This window comes from Emydura macquarii, unplaced genomic scaffold (assembly GCF_026122565.2).
Source record: "Emydura macquarii macquarii isolate MOO-44397 ecotype Brisbane River unplaced genomic scaffold, CSIRO-AGI_Emac_v2 contig_1253, whole genome shotgun sequence".
NCBI classification, from domain to species: domain Eukaryota; kingdom Metazoa; phylum Chordata; order Testudines; family Chelidae; genus Emydura; species Emydura macquarii.
Window position 1 is genome coordinate 44,814,892 of NW_027131390.1, and position 21,864 is coordinate 44,836,755.

The 21,864-nt window shown below is 40.0% G+C and overlaps 1 protein-coding gene across 14 annotated transcripts in view; it reads left to right on the forward strand.

Annotated features, from left to right (window-relative positions):
• AGAP1 (ArfGAP with GTPase domain, ankyrin repeat and PH domain 1) overlaps window positions 1-21,864 on the forward strand; it is a 600,162-nt gene that overhangs the window by 321,412 nt on the left and 256,886 nt on the right. For 13 of the 14 annotated variants that reach the window (XM_067548649.1, XM_067548652.1, XM_067548650.1 and 10 more), the window contains 3 exons: window positions 7,055-7,182; window positions 12,798-12,953; window positions 18,944-19,036. In XM_067548649.1, the coding sequence (XP_067404750.1) occupies window positions 7,055-7,182; window positions 12,798-12,953; window positions 18,944-19,036 (377 nt within the window). The remainder of the gene's footprint in view (window positions 1-7,054; window positions 7,183-12,797; window positions 12,954-18,943; window positions 19,037-21,864) is intronic. The other variant, XM_067548646.1, reaches the window with a different exon arrangement.

Genomic DNA, 21,864 nt, shown 5'->3' on the forward strand with positions numbered 1-21,864 from the left:
TTACAATTAAAATAACCTCCAATTTCAATTTTTCAATGATGGAAATGAACAAATTAAGTGAAGGTAAGTAAACATTCATGTACAGTTCAAACAGTCTTTTTTTAAATTTTGTGGTGTGAGAGAGAGAGAGAGAGTAAGTAAGTAAAACATTACACTGTATATTTAAAAAAAATCTTTGTCTGCCCTTGTATTCCTGCCTCATCTTAACCTGTACACCAGTAATTTGTTATATCCACCCACTTTGCCTCATGTACAGTTGAGAGTCTCAACACTCATTACCTTGTTTGGGCCATAAAAAGCTCTCAAACCATACACCAGCAAATAGATATGGCCCATAGACAATCCTCCATTTCCAAACCAAAACAAGCCTACTCTGCCTCTTCCCCATTCAGAATACTACGCACAGTGGTCAAGAGAACCTAACAAATCTCATCCTATTACTCAGATATGTTCCAATAACATCTTTCCCCAAGCCACAATTCTACTATGAGGCAGAAAAAAATTATCTACTTCTTCCAACCTCCACATAAGCCTGGAAATCCCACTATGCCAGACAGTATATTTACCTTCCTGGGGAAATGCAAACTTTGAGGGTAGCTTATTTATCAAGCTATGGAGGAGAGAAAGTAATCAACATGTCTTTTAGAATGTATTGCATTTTCTTTTCCAGTTTGGTTTCAGAAATGTGTCTACCACTGGTGTTCTATATGTAGTCCTGTTTGATCAACGGCGGATGCCTGTATGTGGGCCATGCTCTATTTTTACATGTGTATGTTTATTTGAATGACTGAAGTATGACTGTACTAGAATATTTGTTTACCTTTAACTATTCGTTTCTTTACTTTAAAAAAGCTAGAACATTCCTCACTACACATACCTAGTAACAGTCTTAGCTAACGGTTAATAAAGCTTTTTAGTAACTTTCTTGTTTGTTTGTTGGTTTTTTTTAAGTTGCAGGGCCAGTGTATAACATGGGTGTGCCAAAAGTTCTCTCCACTCCCCAGGGTCCCTGGTTCTTCGCCCTTCCGCATTTTGTAGCACATTATTTCCTAAGTGCCCAGCTTCTGACCCTCTGGAGCTTAGGATCAATCCATAGCATTCCCTTTCCCCATTTCACTTTGTATTGATGCAGAAGGCGCCCATTAGGTCATGTAATGTACATGGCTGAAAAGTACAAAGCTAGTTTTTATTATCAGTATCGTTGATTAGCCTTTCCTGCATATAAATGTGAAATTTTACCATCATCCTATTTTTTAGCTAGTGACCCAAAAGTTAGATAATTTGAATAAAGTTCCAGAATTTTATTTTAAAGCATCTGTAACTTAAAAATTGTTTGCCCAAAGCCCTAACTTTAAAAAATATTCAAGTGTATCCTGAAAGTAACCCCACAAATACTGTATTTGTCCTATCCAAAGTTATATGTCGAGTGTGTATACTGTAGGGTTTCATAACTGAACCCTTCTTGCAGTCTTAAGTTTAAAGCTGTTATTGGATGGCTCCATATTCCATGTAATTTTAATGATCTCCAACTCAGTTTGAACAATTTTGTTTGTGTCACTGAAAATTTCTCCTTAATCTTCAGAATGAATTTGACATTTTTCAAGCCATATTAATCTGGCAAACCAAAGAAATAGGGGACTAAAATTATAATGTAATATTTTTGCAACCTTCATTATTGATGGACTGTTCTCTTTCCATAATTAATTTGGATATCTTTTATCAGTTGACTTGCTGGTAAGGTGATATAATTTGTGGCTTTGGTAATATGGGGGCACCATGTCAGCAGCGATATATCTGTGTCTCTCCTTGTTGATCTTTTGTCTCTCGTGTCTGTTCAGAGTTGGCTATTTTGATGCAGCTGAAATTAATTTTAAAGGATGCCCAGGTTTATGCCACAGCAGCTTTAGTTTAAAGTTAATATAGGTGAACCCCTTAGGTTGGGTTAAGAGTGAAGTATTCCTGATGAAGACTAACACATCTATCCATTATGGGACATTCATTCAAGAAGCACCTGAATGAAATGCAATTTCAAAAGGATTACAGATATACTGTATTTCTGTACGCTGCATTTGACATACCTACACACTAGAACCATGGACATAGTTACTGTAGAGACAAGGTGAGTGAGATGATATCTCTTATTGGACAAACTACTGTGGATGAGAGACAACAGAATTTGGTATAATAAAAGATATTTACTTTGTCTTTCTAATATCCTGGGACCAGCATGCCTTCAAGTACATTGCATAGTTTATTGTAAAGAGAGGTATTAATGCAAAGTTAGTTGGTGAATGTATAATGCTAGTAGAATACTCCTGTTAAAAGGAAAGTGAATGGGTACTTCTTTGAGAGCTCGTCCCTATGTGTACTCCATTGCGGTGTACATTTGTTCCATGCGCCTGACAGGAAGATACTTGCTTAGCAGTGTCTGTTGGTCTGCACCTGCACCCTTCTTCTTGTGCTCCAAAAAGAGGGTATTTGGCGGCAGGGACAGCTGCCTCTCTAGTTCCTTTCTGCTGCTGCATGCTCTGAGATGGAACCCTTCGGTGTCCAACATTTTCCTGTAAATATTAACAGTTGCTCACTGAACAGAGATGACTGCTTCACCACTCTTGTTATGAAGGATGCCTATTTCCACATAGACATCCATCCTTCACTCAGAAGATTCCTGAGGTTCATTGTATGTGGGAGCCACTACTGGTACAGGGCACTCCCCTTTAGTGATATGACAGCCCCAAGATACTGTTGGTAGCGGCAGCTCACGTGCAGTGCCTCGGGTCATCGTTTTTCCCCTACCTTGATGAGTGGCTGCTGACGAGGAAATTTTACCAGGAGGCTTTTGCATCAACTGTGTCCCTTACCGACCTTTTGCAGTCAACGGGGATTATGCATAAATACAGAGAAATCCTTTTTCATTCCAACCCAGCAAATAGAATTTGTAAGGGGGGACTCTGGACTGTCTCAGGGCCAAGGCAAATTCTAGTCCATAAAGGAACTTGGCATTCAAATCAGACTGAACCTTGGATACAAATCTGTTCCTGTCTCATTCTTCTGGGTCACACGACTTCCTTGCACATGTGACCCTTCATGAGGCTCCATCTTCGCTGCCTGAGGCCCTGGCTTGGGACAGTTGACTCACCAAGCAGCAATAGCATGAGCAAAGTAATCCAGCCTGATGGGAGAGCAAGGATCAGGTGTGTGGGGGAGTCCTCGTTATTCCACCCCCAGCAGAGAAGACATTGATCTCAGATGGTGAGCTGTTATCTGGGGTACCTACCTAGACAAGCATACAGCACAAGGGACATAGTCTACACAGGAGACCAGGGTGCCCATAAACCTGCTGGAACTGCAGCATCCTCTGAAACCTGCAAGCATTTTCATCCCATCATTCAAATGATGTCACACAACATGTCCACAGTGTTCTGCATCGGCAAACTAGGAACAATAAAGCTTTGGAACTGGTGTATTCCCTACCAATTCACCCTATCAGCAGTACATCTGGCAGGGATGCACAACATGCTGACAGACAGCCTCAGCAGATAGTTCTCCCAGGACTAGGATTGGGAGAGTCTGTAGTAAACAGGCTTTTTCACCAGTGGAGGTTTCTATCCTGGGACCTTTTTTGCATCACAGTTAAACAGGATATGTTGCAGTTTATTGCTCCACAGGGTAAGGGGAATTAATGTATGCCTTCCCACCCATTCCTCTCTCACCTCGGGTTTGGAGGAAGTTGAGGTAGCATGGGGCACTGGTTGTATTGATTTGCTCTCAGGTGGCCTGGGCAGCCATCTTCAAATGTCGGCCTGCCGGCGCATCTGGTCCCTGGCTCAGGACAGGGGCAGAATCAACCGTCCCAGTCCAGCTTCACTCCACGTGACAGCCTGTTTTTTGGACAGGTGTCAAACCCAGAAAATACATGCTCAGAAGCAGTTGAACAATGGAAGAAAAGAGTCTACTAGGAAAAGTTTCACAGCCAAGTGAAAACTGTTTTCACTCTGTTAACACTTGTCAGTTCCTGAGGACTCTGACATACCTACTATTTTGGAGTGTCTTTTCTTCTTAAAGACTTTGGATCTCCCATTGAGCTCACTTTTGGTTCACTTGGCAGCTATAAGCCCCTGTCACCCTCTGATTGACTACTCCTGTTTTTACCCATCCTGTGCTGGTACGTTTTTTGAAAGGCCTGGTTAGAACCTTTTCACCTGTGAGCAGGGCTATTCTGACATGGGATTTCAATTTGGTCCTCTCAGTGCTCACAAGAACTCTTTTGCTTCATGCTTCTTATCCTATTTAGTCATGAAAATCGCCATTATAGTGGCCCTCTCAGCTAGAAGGGTAGGTTAACAGGGAGCTCACCATTTGCAGATCTTTCACAATGCTAAGATGGCTTTGAGGCTACATCCTAAATTTTCTCTTTAAGTGATCTTAGATTTCTGTCTGAATCAGCCAGCCAGCCTTCCTATCTTCTTCCCAAAATCTCACGTCGTTAGTGAAAACAGACGTGTTCGTTCTTTGGACATCCATTGAGCTGTAGTGTTCTACCGACACAGAAGACGATTTATAAAATCATCTAGACTGTTTTTATCATTCTCTGAATGGATGAGAGAGGAAGCAATCTCCTCCCAAAGGCTTTAAAAGTGGATGTTGGGGTGCCTTCTGCTGTCAGGAGTTGACAAACACCTCTCTACCACAACATGTGAGAGCTCGCTCTATGAGAACCCAGGCCGCCTCAGTAGCCATGCTGCAAGTTTATCTATTTGTCAAAATCTGCCAAGCACCTAAATGGGGGTCAGTGCATACGTTTTCGAGACATTAAGCATTCATGCAGGATTCTGAGGTGATGCATCTCTCGGCATAGCTGTGCTCTTGTCTGCAGTTTCGCAGAGGTCCTCTCGTGCTCCTCCACTGCTTACCAGTCGCCCAGAGTGGAATACACAGAGGGATGAGCACTTGAAGAAGAAAGCGAAGTTACTTACCTTGTACATTAAGTGGAGTTCTTCAAAATATGTGGTCCCTATCTGTATTCCACTACCTCTTCACTTCTGCTTCAGATCTTAGATGCAATTCATGGTAGAGAAGGAACTGGAGTGGCACACGAGGAGGAGAAGGGTACAGGCCTTCAGACCAACAGACACTGCTAGCAAAAAATCTTCTGGTCTTAGGTGCACAGAGCGCATGCGCACCCACAGTGGAATACAAACTACACATCTCAAAGAACTCAGTTTTATAGTACAAGGTAAGTAACTGCTTCTTATGCGTCTGACCTCATTGGTTTTTTTGGTAAATTCTAAGTCTCTTTCTCTCCACCTCTTCTCCTATTTTGATACAGTAACTAATGATCATTCCCACTGACTAACTCCTTGTAATAGTTTAAAATTAATACTTTCTGAATGTAGTGATGTAAGAGTCCCAAAATTCTGGTTCCTGGCCATTGGTAGTGGATTTTCAGGGAGTTAACTGGCCACATGTGGCCTGATTCTTGATCTGCAAGTTTTATTCAAATCCATAGGCGCTGTAGGTTGTTTACACCTATGAGTATCAGGGCAATGGTGGTTTCTCCTTCTCCTTTCCTTGATTTCAGCTGAGGAACAAAATAGATAGGGGTAAATGAAATGAAGGTGGAATGGAGACAAAACATTGAATACTAAAAAACCACATATTTTCCCTGATATTTTTCAGGTGAGCAGTTGCTCTAATTCTCACAGGGATACTGTGCCTTTGCAAATAGGAGGAAACAGGATCACGGTCTTCACATATTCTCATCTCTCCATTTGTGTGCTCCATAATATGAAACAGTTTGAGATACGCATGCAAAGTGGGTTCCGACTCTGTGGTCATATATTTTAAATTAGATTGAAATGTTATCTTCTTTTTCTTGTGCTAGCAGTCTAAAGATGTAACCACTTCTTTATTCATGGCCCAAAGCTAATCTGCAAATATGATTCTGCAACAGTTTTGGTCTGGTTTCATTTTACTCAGATTCATTCCCTGTTCTTCCATTTCCCTCCCCATATAAGGGCAAATATTAACCTCTTCACAACGTATGTGAGGTTATAGTTCATTATGGAGAACTGTTTCTGTAGGTATATTCTGTAACAATTTACCCTTTGCTTCCCTCTTTCAAATGAAATATTTTAGTTACCATAGAAACTAAACCATAGAAAATAAACAGGAAAAGATGAAATTATAAAAACAAAAACAGAAAACCCAAATTCAAGTTAGTTATATGGTAACCCTGTTTTAAAACTGGTTTAGCAAACTATTGAGACTTTATGTAAATTTTAATGTTTATGCAGTGAACATCTGATGTTTTCAAGTATGAACAGTGAATTTTCAAGAATTCTATGCTATTTAGTGTTGCACATATTAATAATGGGTATGGAAATTTCTACTATAAGTACACTGCACCAGTGTGTTAGTATAGGCATGTCAAAGGTGTTCTTACCAGAATCTTTTAAGGGTTTGTCTCCACATGAGAGGTTCCTGTGTAATTGCTCCATGTGCAGATACTCTTATTCTGGAACAAGAGTGCCTTGTTCATGTTTAGCAGAAATGGAGCAAGGCACTCTTGTTTCAAAGTGTATCCACACATGGAGTTATTCAGGAATAGCTATTGCACTTTACATTTACACTCTGCCTTTGTCTGTGTTTCAAGTGTAGACAAGCCAAAACTATACTCAGCGCAGTCAACATGTTCTGATATTTCCTTTGCTGTAAGAACCATTGAAGCACTGCCCATTCTTACCCAAGGGTAAAAAAATTTTAGTTTCCTTATGTCTTAGATGAATGAAGCTGACTTTCAAATATTCATTGACTGAAATAAATGTAAAGAGATGCAAAGTGATGAGCACACGACAGAAGAACAAAATAATAATCTTTGTCACCTTTGACTTTTGTGAAGTAATACCTTCAATTTTAAGAGCTTAAAGATTAGTAGTGTAGAATTGTTTCCTACCTGTGTTCTTGTTTGTGTTCTGTACACTTTAGAACTGTGATACTATGCGGCCTACACTTTTGCTTAATCATTTACATGTTTGTCTCTTGGTTTTTTTAGTTGCCCAGAAGATTGTGGCAACAAGGAAGAAACAGCAACTTTCAATAGGTCCCTGCAAATCTTTACCAAACTCTCCAAGTCACTCATCCGTGTGTTCTGCCCAGGTTTCTGCTGTACATATCAGCCAGGTACAGAATTGAATGTTTGCTTTGAAAAGAAAATGATGGAATGTTAAGAGTGCATTTTAAAATCATTACTTTTTTTGCTGCTTGGTCAGCAGTTATTTTTCTAAACGTTTACTGCGATCTCTAGTATAAAACAGTATGTTCATAATTGGCTCGATTTTGCTTTAAGTAACTGCTGTGGCAAAACATTTTTATTGGGAATTGGCTTTAAAACAATCCTTGGTCATGTTGGTTACGTTCTGCAGCCTGCTGGTATGAGTGAAAGGATTGTTACAATCACAAGATTTGCTGTTCTGCCTTTTTAATTAGCTTATAGTGCTTTGGTCATTCCCCTGGTTTAATCATACACTGAACAGTAGTTGGTACATCTCAACAGTTAGCACACTTGAGCCTTAAATTTGGTACCACCATTGAATTTTATTATCCATCTCCCTTATGCTCAATTGAAACCATATACCTTTAGTGACATTACTGTGCATGTTTGCTGAATTATTTACATTGCAGCAAATTGTTTGACTGCCAGCAAGTACTAGGTAAAAAATTAAACTGCTGCCTTCCATGCTGAAATACATTAAACTATTTATTGCAAATTAGTAATGAATTCAAACTTGATACCTGCATAAAATGTAATGCTCATAACAATCCCATACTCAAATGGCAATGAATCTTTCCCTAGTATCTAAATTTAAGTTCCTGAGAAATGTATATTATAATCTCACTTGCACTTACTGTGTTTGATATTGGTGCTGAACCATGAACATAGTGCAATATTGTCGTACAATATTTATTATTGTATTATTTTGTTTGGTGCATTTTGAATGAAAGACTCCATTACATCACAATATTTAGGAGTAGGCAAGTTTAATTGTTTCTTTGCTTTTGTCATCTTAAGACAACACTATTCAATGTTAATACAAATATAAAAGTCAAGAGAAAAATAAACAAAAAATTCAGAGATATTTAAGATCATTATCCTAGTATACATAATGATTCTGCAATATTTACTTCTTTTTTGTAACTGAGGTTTTTTTTACTTGTTCTAATTTGAAAGGTGGAGAATAAATACTCTCAAAAGGTATCTGGTTCATTGGATTCCCCCTCCTATCCCTCCCACCTACTGTGAGATTATGTGGGTGCTGTCATTGGACTCAAATTTTGCACCTTTGAGGCCTCACAGTTGTGCCTCCGTTTTATTCTCTCTTTCCCCCGCACCAGTCCCCTCCAGTCCTGGTCACTTCCTCTCTGGCTACCATTAGCAGCATCAGATGCTGTTCTTGCTCAGTGATGCCATTCAGTTCTTTAAATGTTTTCTGCCGCTGTTGCTGTTGATCAAGCCTTTTGTTAATCCCCATTATCACTAAATATTTTTCATTTTCGTTGGTTACATCAGCTCTCTTTTTACCAGGATGTTTTCAGATTGTCTTGGTTTTTGTGAGGCTTCACTGTATGCCTGTGACAGGGTACATGTATGCTGCTCTTCTTTCCCCCAGTACTCCCAAGCAACTCCCTGAAAAGGAGGAGAAGCCCTGCTACACCTCAAAGGCTGTCTGCAAGATGTATAGAGAGGAGCAGGCACCTGATCTTTATTGAGGGAGGATTGAACAAGAGTTAATTTGTTGTTTATCCAGAAAATGTCATGAAGCCCAGTCCTAAAGTACCTGGATCAAATTCCATTGTCAAATACATTTGCAGTGCCTTTAAACTGTTTTTGGGCTGTTTACTGAAGGGCTGGTAGCATTCTCATTGCAGCCTGGTTCTTGCTGAGGCAGTAGAGAAAAACACATTTTCCCTGAGGATACTCTGGGTGTGTGGTTATCACTGGCTGTGGCTGAAACTAGCTGGACTTCTGTGGTGTAGTGTTCTTAGGCTGTAAACCAAGACAACGGGATGCCCATGGACAAACAGTTTACAAGTTGGCTAAAGCAACAGTTCATAAAGCAAACTACAAAACCTTTAGGCCAGGACCTAGTTTGAGCTATGGAAGTGGGCTCACCGCTCCCAAGAATATACTCAAACTCAACTGTCTCAATAACAGAAGATGTAGGAAACTGAATTTGTCCTGCTGAAGTATATTACCAAATCCATGCTGTCAAAAGAAGTTTATTATTTCATTCCATATACTTCCATGTACCATAAAACCCAAGAAGACCTTGTTCTGTATTATATCTAGTGAATGCATTCACTGTCTGCTAAGAGAATAATTAAAGATAGCATTTCTAGGGTCATTCTATTTTGTCTAGACTCTAGACACTACAGAGGAAGACAACTAGCTACATGCACACTTCTCAGACAGGCGAATCTGTTTCATAATATTGTAACATTGCTGCCAATACTGTTCTGGGCTGGCATCTGCATCCTATATGAAGTACTTAGTGATAGCAACATGCCTGCACAAAATATCAAGTGAATATGTTCTCCTGTTTGAATAGTCAGTCATTCATGCGTGTCACCCTGGAAGGGATACAAGGATCAACCCAGACCCTGTTGGGGTGCTGGTGTCACTACAGTTCCAAGTACATTGCCTGACCTCCCAGCCAGTCCCCAGAAGACACATGGGAGTATATCTAGGAGCCATGGTTAGAGTCTGGGAGTTTTGACTTGACCTTTCTTCCCAAGTACAGAATCAAGGACATTGTGTGTATGAGAAAAAGGGTTTCTTTGTCACCAGCAGGCATTGGCAAGAATCATGTTACAAATGTTGGGTGGCTTGATGTATTGGCTGCATCTGTGCCATGTCTGTAGGTGAGGCAGCCTTACTGTATCATGGTGATTGGTGACCTCCAGCTGCATGGTCAGATTACATCAAGGAAGTGGATTGATATATGAGCCTCTTGGATTTGGTGGCAGTTCAGGGCCCATATTCAGTTAGGTTTGGGCTTCCAGTTTCTTCAGACTCAAACTGTAGTAACAGCAGCAGCCTCATGCTTCAGTTGAGGAGCCCCCGCAGAAGAGGGACCCTCATACTCAGGTCCCTTGATCTCTCCAAAGTCTTCACATAACTGTCCTGGAGATCAGGGTATTTCTGCATTCACTCAGGACCTTCAGAGGTTTAGTGCAAAACTCTGAAAGTTGGTGGCCTGGTCAGAACAAACAGTCAGGTTACCATATTTCCAGTGAACAGAGGAGAAGATCACACTCTATCCTGAAGCCTTGCCAGCATGCGGGTGGGCTCTGTTGCACAAGGCAACAGCTATTAATATCTACTCAAGGCATCAGGAAAAGGCCACCTCTTGCATGCATTGGGGATGCCATCTTCATGTACTAGGGAAGTAAAACTGCCTATGTCTTGCCATCTCCTGCAGCAGTTGTTCCTAAACAATCTTGGGAGAGACAAGGGATCTTATTAACCCCATGCTTGCCTATGCAGATACAGTTCTCCATTTGGGTAGAGATGGCCATGAGGAAACTCCTCATCTTTGGGGGATGGCTGAAATTGATGACTCAGAACAGGGCATCTCTCAATAGCAGAGCTCATGATCTCTCGCCCTATCAGCATGGCTCTGGAGGGCGGATAGTGATGCAGATAAATGACCCATTGGGCAGATATTTGAGATCCATCTGGCTCCTTGAAAGGATCCAAAAGAAGAAGATGAAAAGTTTAAAATGTTAGCATTCTGGTGTGTAAACGCCCCTGTGGCAATTATTTGACAACCTAGTCATTTGTCTGAGCAATTTAAAGACAAATTCCTTCATTGTTCATTTGATAACTGTTTTTGGCTGCTAGAAATATGTCAAAGTTAGACCAATTTTTCTGCAGCCACTTGTTGGGTTTGTGCAGGACTTGAAGCACTTAAATGTCCCCACTGCTGTGGGTGGTTAATGAAGTCCTAACCAAATTGATTCAGAAGCTCCTTTGGAGCCACTTGATACCTATTGGCTCAGGTTTATTGTGTGAAAGGTTATCTTTCAGATGCCTTGACTTCATTTTATGGTTTGAGGGAGCTACAGACTACTGGGAAGAATATCCATTCAGACAGCTGTGTCCTAAATTCCTTGCACAGTTGGTGATTGCAGTTCACTTCAATGAACCTGTTGTCCTTGCAGATATTTATCTTGTGCCTGCATGCTCATCCCAGCACGTTACTATTCCACAATCTTGATATGAAAAGGTTTTATCTGGAGCAAATAGAAGGCTTCAAAATGCCCCCCAGTTTTTGTTTCATTTGACAGTGCATTGGGTTCTGATGTTACCAAGCATATCATTTCAAGAAATAGCTGATTGCATTTTTCATTGTTATTGTCTGGGAGGCCTGCAGCTTCAAAGTCATGTCAAGGATCATTCCATTCAGGGCAACTCAGCTTTACCTACCAGCCTGTGAATTGTAGAGTAGCGTCACAAAGGAGCCACACAGGCTTACACACATTTGATAAGTGTTATCTTAGAATCTAGGCAAGAATCCAGGGTTAAATTATCAATGTTGAAGCCCATTAGAATCATAGAAGCTTAGAATTAGAAGGGACCTCAGGTCCTCTAGTCCATCCCCCTGCTCAATGCAGGATCAACCCCAACTAAATCACCCCAGCCAGGGCTTTGTCAAGCTGGCCTTAAAAACCTCTAAGAATGGAGATTCCACCACCTCCCTAGGTAATCCATTCCAGTGCTTCTCCACACTGCTAGTGAAAAAGCTTTTCCTAATATCCTAGTTAGACCTCCTGCACTACAACTCGAGACCATTATTCCTAATTCATCCCATTAGTTGAGGTGCCCAAAGTTTCCGCCCTTTGGAATTCGGTTCACTTTGTCCTTCTATTGAAAAGAGTCCATCTTTTGTACTTTCTAGAGGATACTGTAATCTTACCATTACATCTTAGGATGTAATTTAGTCCTCATAAATTTAAAGAAAATTTACAGATTATTTTTAGCTTTTGTTCTATGTTTTATTTTAAAGTCCTCCTTTGAGACTTTGTCTGCAAGAGTGGAAATCCAGTGTAATTAGGTATCTTTGAAGAAAAAATTGCCCAAAGTTCTTGTCGTCCAAAGAGGCATATCCTAACACTCACTCAGCCTCCTCTGCTTAGTGTGGTGGTTTCTGTAACATTTTGCTATATATAAATTTTAAATTTAATTGTTTTGGATGGACTCCTGCACACTTTTGAAAGAATTGACTTTAATACGCAGGGTGCAGTATAGGAACATGAGTGACATGAGCATAAAATGCATCTCTGGAGGTCTCTAATCTTAATTTGAGATCTGTATTTGCTCTCTGGCTGAAAGAAAGACCTAAGAGTGTTTCTGCATAAAATCACATGTGAATGTGGCTCCAAGTGTCTACCAAACTTGAAGTAGGAAAATTAAGCTTTTATTTTTTATATGTCTTGAAAAAATCTATTGCTTTACGCTATATTGAAACAAATAAGTTTAAACCAATTTGTCACATTGTAGAAGATGAAAATGTATCTACTTTAGCAGCAGAAACATTTAGTTTTTCTCTGATGTGAATGAAAATAGCGTTGAAAAAAAGTTTAACAGTGCTATCAAGTGCTCCTAGATTAGGTATCACTAATTTTGTAAACCAATACACCATTCTTACATTTGAGAATTAAGTAGATAATGCTGTGAAATTGCAGGTTGCTTGAAGGCAACGTAACACCGTTAAAATTAACTTTAATCATTGCAGACCAGTAATGGAGGAGGGAGCTTAAGTGATTATTCCTCCTCTGTTCCATCAACTCCAAGCACCAGCCAGAAGGAGCTACGGATTGATGTTCCGCCCACTGCCAACACTCCAACACCAGTCCGTAAACAGTCCAAGCGCCGCTCCAACCTCTTCACGGTGAGTGAGCAAGGGAAGAAAATGTTGCTGTTTAAGTTTGACTACTAATTAAATTTAGATCCTGCTTAGCCAAACTAGTCTAGTCTAGATAGAAGTGCCAGGAAAGTTCCACTAGTTTCAAATAAAAAATATAAAGATTTTTGACAGTTTTCCATTATGTTGGAAATTTTAACTGGACATGATGAACTTTTCTTACAGGGTCCAAATATTTCAGTTATAAAACTGATCATTTTATTAGTAGAACAATTTCTGTTCAGGATATTCTGAAGCTTCTGCAACATGTTGAAGAGCTCAACTATGTTAAACATTCCATATCACAGATACATGACTTGCATTCCTAGAACTCTCAGTTTAAGTCTAAATTTTTGTTGCTAACAAGTTTTGTCACCTTCTTAGTTAGCAATGAAAGACTGATGAGCAAAAAAAACTACTGATTTAATCTGTGGAAGTATCCAGTACATATTGAGAGAAAATTCTCTGTGAAGGTGTCTCTGCAAGGTGAATTCTACATAGTACCAGGAAAAATCACAGAGCAGGTCCTCAAGAAATCCATTTTGAAGCACTTGTAAGAAAGGAAGGTGATACGCATGGGTTCGCCAAGGGCAAGTCATGCCTGACCAACCTGATTGCATTCCTTGATGAGATGACTAGCTCTGTGGATGTGGGGAAAGCAGTGGACATGATATTTCTTGACTTTAGCAAAGCTTTTGATACGGGCTCCCACAGTATTCTTGCCAGCAAGCTAAAGTAGTAAGGGTTGGACGAATGGACTATAAGGTGGACAGAGAGCTGGCTAGGTCATCAGGCTCAATGTCTAGTTGGCAGTTGGTAACAAGCGGAATGCTTGAGGGGTCGGTCCTGGGGCTGGTTTTGTTTAACATCTTCATTAATGATCTGAATGATGGTGTGGATTTCACCCTCAGCAAGTTTGCAGATGACACTAAGCTGGAAGGAGTGGTAGATATACTGGAGAGCAGGGATAGGATACAGAGGGACCTATACAAATTGGAGGATTGGGCCAAAAGAAATCTGATGAGGTTCAACAAGGGCAAGTGCAGAGTCCTGCACTCTAGGATGGAAGAATCCCATGCACTGCTACAGATTGGGGACCAACTGGCTAAGCAGTATTTCTGCAGAAAAGGAGCTGGGCGTTATGGTGGACAAGAAGCTGGATATGAGTCAACAGGGTGCCTTTGTTGCCAAGAAAGCTGACCGCATATTGGACTGTGTTAGTAGGAGCATTGCCAGCAGATTGAGGAAGTGATTATTTCCCTCTATTCAGCACTGGTGAGGACACATTTGGAGTATTGTGTACAGTTTTGGACCCCCTCTACAGGAAGGATGTGGACAAATTGAAGAGAGTCCAGCAGAGTCTAACGAAAATAATTAGGAGGCTGGAGCACATGACTTCTGAGGAACTGTGCTTATGTAGTCGGCAGAAGAAAAGAGAGAGGGGTGATTTCAGCTACCTGAAGTGGGGCTCCAGGGAGGATGAAGCTAGGCTGTTCTCAGTGGTGACAGATGACATAACAAGGAGCAATGATCTCAAGTTGCAGTGGGGGAGGTCTAGGTTGGATATTAGGAAAAACTTTTTCACTAGGAGGGTGGTGAAGCACTGGAATGTGCTACTTAGGGAAGTAGTAGAATCTCCATCCTGAGAGGTTTTTAAGGCCTAGCTTGACAAAGCTCTGGCTGGGATGATTTAATTGGGATTGGTCCTGCTTTGAGCAAAGGGTTGGAGTAGACAACCTCCTGAGGCATCTTTCAACCCTAATCTTCTATGATTGACAAGGTTATAACAAACAGTTGATCTGTGTCCACACACACATGCTTTTCTCATCCCAGCCACGTGTCTGTCAAGTTCATATACCCACACCTACCACACTCTGTTTGTTTCTGTGTCTTCTGGTGAAAAGTGCCATACTGCCTCGTCAAGGGACAGAGTGCCTGAGGAACATACACAGTGCACCGCTAACAATGTGTCAGGAAATGTACCTTGTCTGGGACAAAGAACGGGCCAGACTGGTTGCTCATACAACTAGGAGGGTCTTAAAAAAAAACAGTGTGCTGAATTATTTATAAGCCATGTGTCACCCTAGATCTTTGGTGAGTGTAAAACACTGTTACCTGCCAGGGTTATTGAGTATAAACCATATTAGTCACAAATTATGTTTAGTACCAGCCTGTTACACAATCTGTTTAAACTTGTAATGTACATAGGCCCTAGATCATCATACAAGTAGTTAAAATTATAATGGATTATTACCTAGATATTACAAAACCATTTAAAAAAATAATGGTATCTAAAAATTTGCCAGAATTGTGCTTTGACCTTTTATAAAGTGATCTGTTTTTATTTTTAAATTTAGGTCTTGTGAATTAACTCCACTAGATGTCAGTGTCATCCTAGGGACTGAATGCAGGATAATAAATTTGAAAGTACTCACAACCAAAAAGTGGGGATGGTTATATGTAGTTGTAATATAGAAAACCAGCAATGGCCTAGAACTGGAATAGGCAGTAGAGATGCATAAAGGGTTTTTTAAGCATTTGCTATCTTAAAGAAGAGTATTATAAAAGAACATGTAAAGTAAACTCTGTCTGCCATAAGCCAATTGACTAAAAATCTCTCTGACTTGCTATATGTTTTTACACTGTATGTATGCATTTAAGAGGCAAAGAACAAAATTATTGGTTTTGCTAATAAGGGAGCATATTTAGTTTTTTTTACCAAACTAAAAACAGTATTTTAAAGTTGCAAATGTTGAAAAAAAGAGAAATACCCTGTAGTCATAGTAAACAAAACCCTTAGGTTTTTTTTGCTAATACCCCAGTATTAACTATTGCTATTGAATAGTACTTAACATTGTTTAATTATTGGCCCTGCATAAACCCTTATTCGGGGGGAAAAACCCTTCTATAACCATGAAAGTTCATGGCATTCCAATAATAGGTAACAATCATAAAAGTTTGTATAAATGATCTTAAAACCGTGTTTTATACACTAGGTTGGCCTTTTTTAAATGATCTACTTGTGTGACACATGGAATGTAATGTAATGAGTTATTATGTAGTAGCACATACTACAGTGTTTTACAATAACTGTGTAAAACCATAGATGCCTTGGAAATAATGCCAATCGTATAGCAGCTTGGAATAATGTTATTGAGTGAATAGATGACAAATACTTTTCTGCCGCTGTGGTGAGGAAGAGAGTGACATTCAGTTCTTACTGCTGTTTTGTAACACAAGAAAATTCTGGCTTAGTTATTGGTTTGGGGGGTGGGGCACAAGGGTTTAGTGGAGTGGATCTTAGTCATCTCAGTTTGAGTAAACTTGACACTGGTTGTCAGCCAAGATATGTGTGTTTTTGCACATATAGCTTTCAGCTAGAAATGGAAGGGTCCCCCCCTACAAAGTGGCTTTAAATGATAAATGGATGATGGGACCTCATGCTTGTTTGTTTTTAGAATGCGGATGGTATTTGAAGAAGTTCAAAAATAGTCCAGTTACACTATAGCATATTCAGTACCTGAATTTCTCACATCTTCACTGCATATCAACTTTCCATAGCAGAGTAGTTGAAGTATTTATTTTTTCCATTGGCAGCATAACAGGTCATTAAAAATGCAGCATTTGTGCAAATGTCTTGTACCTTGTATTTACTGTTTGGATGAAATTCACCTGTTTGTAGATCTCATATTAGGGTTTAAGGGAGGAATAGGTTTTCTGCATGGGGTGAACTTCGACCTGTATGACTAATACTATGCAAAGCCTAGTTTTGGATAATAATAGTAAATTATTTCTCTGACTACATACCTGATTTGAATGACCTTCCAGCAAATGGGATGTCAGTAGTAGCATCTGACTTCTCATACAAACTTAACTACCGTTACATCATATAATATGTTATTGCACAATTTTAAGAGTGACTTTATAGTGATTCTAAATTAAAATTGACACCTCCTCTGCACCACTGTGTTGGCAATTAAAGATTAGTACATGTAACCATTGTGCTACCTAGACCTTTTTCTCATTATCATTGATATTCTGGTAATACCCAGACTCCTCAGTCAGGATTGGATCTGCGTTGTGGAAGGTGCATACATAAAACTCTTCCTGCACCGAAGAAAGTATATTCTGAATAACTGATTATGATGGAATATTAAGTTTAGATATTAGGGTTCTATTGTAGTTCTGTCCAGACTGGGTCTGGTCCAAAAGAGCAATGGACCAAATAGAATGCCAGTGCAAGGTGGTGTTTATTTAATCGTTAGTGTGGTGTTACATTTTTATATTTCCTTACTGAAATTTTAGTAGAACTACAAAGAGAAGTGTGTAAACTATTAAACAAGGAGAATTGATTGTGAATGCTGCCACTGCATTGTCAACTTGTATTTGGTGGCAACTAGAGTACAGTCATTTTCACTGTTTTCCCTCTGTATTCAATTGATTACTCCGCTACTGAAAACACCCTAATAAAGATGGAGCAGGATAATCTTTGTTTGTTTAAGGATTTTTAAAATCAGGACATACTACTTAAAATATGGTCCATTAGAAACTATTCTTTTCTTTTTGAAATCAGATAGATTTAAAATATATCAAATTTATAATGTCCCTTGTAAAGAATGGAATGCATACCTTCCTCAATTCCCTGAAATCTGTTTTAAGGAAGAGGAGCAATGGAGGAGAAGCAATTATCCTGGAAACATAGGAGCCTACCCGCACAGGTTCCTACCCGCACAGGTGCCTGCTGGGTAAATGTGCTTAGTAGAATGGTATTCCTTGGAGTCTTTTGATGTTTTCTCCCCCCCCCCTTCAAGCCAAGTTCATTGGTTGATCTTCCTTCCATCTCTTCACCCACTGGCTAACATAATATGGAAAATGGGCATAACTCTGCACGTGATTCTAATCTACTCCCCTATGTTTAGTGTCTATTCTGATATCTCTCTTTAACTGTATTGAAAATCCAAAGCAGCATCTTGCATCACCCTTGTTTTCATTAGCTTTCCATTGTGGCGCTGGACACCACAAGTGTATTTGTTTCATATATCACTGGCGATTTGAAAACCACATGAAAATGTTTCCCCATTTTCAATATTACGTGAGTAATGTTCCCATTGGAAAGTAATGGAGTGAAGTTGTCACTTGTCACCACAGTTATTAAGGAGGACGACTCTCAGATCCTTCTCTCATAATAAAATAAATCTGTCAGAAAATCATTGTACTCGCACATCTCACACTGTAAAGGACAAGGACCTGGAATACTTCTTATATTTGATTGTGTTTACTTAATGGCCAGACAAAATTAAACACTGCAAACCCCCACCTCCTGAAACAGTTCTTGAATAGGTAATGCTCATATTTCATTTGTACAACATAAAGATGGAAGAATTTACAGACTTTTTAAAAACCCCTCTCTCTGCACATTCCAGATTTTGCTTGTCAGTGGTACTATTACACTTTGCCAAAACAGATTGGATTTTTCCAGCGTCGGTTGCTAGGTTGACTTTGAAGTTACTATTTTCTAACCATTCAAAAAAAAGGAGCAAAATTAAATTTGATATAATCAAGGGTTCATCATAAAATTGCACAGCTGAGTAGTTAATAGGATTTTGAAATCCATTCAGCCATTAATTAAACATATACATTTATTTAGTAGGAAGCTAGAACCCTCTTTCTTCCTAGGAGGTACTATAGAAGGCTTCTGAAATGTGTTCTCCTGTTTGGCGTTGTTTTCTTACCTGACCTCTTGATGTCCAGTAATTGAGTTTCAAAACTTAACCAAATTTCAAATGTGAGTGGAGGAGGAAAGTACTGGAATCAAATATTACAAATAAAATATACAAGATTATGTGACTGTCACACCATTTTAAGATCTATGTTCTTGTATTTCAAAATACATATTTTAAAAAATGGTTTAAACAGAACGCCCCTTATGTGTCGAGCAAAATGTTTAACAGAGTGTGAACTTTCTTTTTGCTCTGCAGTCTCGGAAAGGGAGTGACCCAGACAAAGAGAAGAAAGTCCTGGAGAGCAGAACAGATAGCATTGGAAGTGGCCGTGCAATCCCAATTAAACAGGTATGTTGCTTTTTTGCTCTCCTATAGTTAGAGACACACCTCGGGTCTTAAAACACTACGATGCTGGGCCTGTGTGCCAAGAATTGTTTGATGTGCTCTGGTGATGAATGTGGAAGTCACTCACTTGACATCAATTAGGAGAGGTTCCTATGTGTATTAAAATAGGATCATTAGAATAAGAAGAGGGAAAATGTGACAACAGGCCTAATGAAGTGCAGTCTGCCGGCCTGCATATGGAGTGTGTTTCTAGGCTGTGCTGGCTTCAAAGCCTGCCTTTGTAGAGCGTACTTTGATTGGGCTGTTTGCTGCCAGTCGACAGGGGTAAATCAGATCGCTGTACAAGAGCCCCTTGTGATAGCAGAAATAGCCTGATGTGGCCCTAATTTGCTATTGCAGACGGACATCTGAACACTGTTTCAGGCTGGTTTGTAACAACGAGGCAATTAGTTGTGATAATCATAGCCGGTGTGTCAGCTGTGTGCTCTTGTTTGTAATTTGCTAATGAAGGAATTGTAACTTTGATTAGGTTCAGTTTCATTTAGACCTTATTATATAAGAGAACATTTACAGCTGTAATCTGTGGCCTTAATTAAACTTCCTCATTACACAACAGGATTTGAATTCAAGGATTTGTTTTTGCATGTTTTTACTAGCCTAGATGCACTTTCATTAGCCCAGAAAATGGATGCTAAATTGTTACTGTACACACTACTTCATAAGGGAAAGATAATATTGGAATCTGCAGTGCAGAAAGAAATAATTGACTTGTTCAATATAATTTAATCTGAAAGCATGCAGCTGCCAAAGCTGAGCATTTTGGGTGTTTGTGTGGGATGGTTTACAAACAGTTTTGTTAGCACTAGTTGCAAGTTCTTATTTTCAAGTGTGAGTTGCCATTATGTTGGTAGAAAAGGTGCCAAGTAAAAGACAAAAAGAGATTCTTCCCTTCACAGCTGCCACAAATTTTTCTTTTGTTGATTTTGCTATAGATCAGTTTTCCCCCTCCTTGCTTGGGCATGGACTCCTCTGCTTCCTGCATCATCTTGCTGGCAAGGCTAGATTCTCCTCCTGTTTTGTTTTTGAGCAATAGTTGTATGTAACATTTTCTTTTCTAAAAAGCAGTTTAAAAAAAATTTTGGGCACCTTCAGATAGCAAAATTGTGAGATGTTAGCACTATGGATTTTTAATAGACAAATGTAATCAAGTACATTAATATTGTGTGATTCCAGCATACAAGCTCTCTATATTTGTTGCTACGGGTAGTATTGGAAATTCCAGAACAAGAGGTTGTGGGGGAGTGAGAGAGAGAAATCTTTTTGTTACCAAAAACAAAAAACAAAAAAAAAGCATTCCTAGCACTTGTCATGGGAGCTGTGATAGACTCAGTAATATTTTTTAGTAGATAAAGAATTTTAAATTTCAGTTTTATGTAGTGAAATGTGACTGCTGCTCTTAATGCAATAACAGAAATGGGGAAAACTGAGGAATAAAACTGCTCATGCTCTGCTTTCTACAGACCGAGAGGGTCAGAAGAATCTAAACTAAAATGGACTCTTCAGAGGATATCTTAGGGTAATGCATAAACACGTGGGCGCCAGTTCGTATAAATTTTGGTGGTGCCCAGTCCCATAACAGGTCCTGGCCAGGACGCTGGGCTCATGTCACGTGAGAGAGGGGCGGGGGCAAGGGGTGGGGTCAGGAGTGGGGAGTGGCCGCTGCCAGGGTCTGGGCTGATGTCGGGGCGGCTCTGTTAGTCCTGGCCAGCTGCTGAATGTGTCAGGACAGAAGCCGGGCCGTGCTGGGGATCGCTGTGCTCTGCACCTCTGCGGCCAGCCCTCCAGCACCACAGAAATATTGGTGGAGCCGGGCCTACCATCCTCGGTGTTGGTTAAGCACGGGCACCATGGGCCTATATAACTTACCCACCTATGCATAAACAGATCAAAAACTTGCAAGGATGTAATAAAATATCCACTACATACAATAAACTGGACTTCTGTGTTCACAGAACTCTTACCTCTTGGTTTGAAGACTTCAGTGTGTGATAATTATCCGACTGGGGATGTCACTATTTTTAGTCTTTGGGGAATTGTTTTCATTGATGATCCCTAGTCCACCATATATGTAAGTGTAAGCAACACTCAGCCAATTATCCAGTGTGTGACTAATCAAAAGACCCCAGTGCAAGCAGGATTGGGGGAGCAAGGTGAAGTAAGATTGCACTGTTCTGTCGCAGCACCCACCATCAGTGAGTTTCATCTCTGCAAACTCTCAACAGGAGATGGATTTTGTAGAGGATTTGGTATGTGGGGTTTTTTCCCTTTTATAGATAGTCATCTGCACTAAAATCTGTAGACCCATCACAGGTTGCTATGGCCTGGTCTATACCTAATACGTAAGTTGACCCAGCAACATTGCTCAGTTTCATGCCCTATGCGACAAAGTTAAGTCAACCTAACCCCCACTGTAGACAGCTATGTTGATAGAAGAATTCTTCCAGCAGCCTAACTACCACCTCTTGAGGGGGTAGATTTACTACAGCAATGGAAAAGCCCCTTCCTTCCATCACTGTAGTGTTTATGCTACAGTGGTGTAGCGACAGCGCTGCAACTGTGCTGCTGCAGCTCTTGTAGTGTAGACATAACCTGAGTTACGTGAATTAGGAACCAGTAGGAAAAAATGGTACCTTAGCCAAATAAGGGCACTTCATCAATGAACACATTTCACTTATCTAAGCTATCCAATGGAGATTGACATTTACAGGTTAGTGTGTAGTGGGAGGAGCTTTAGCAATACTGAAGAAGGTGGGGGGCGCTTAGGGCATTAC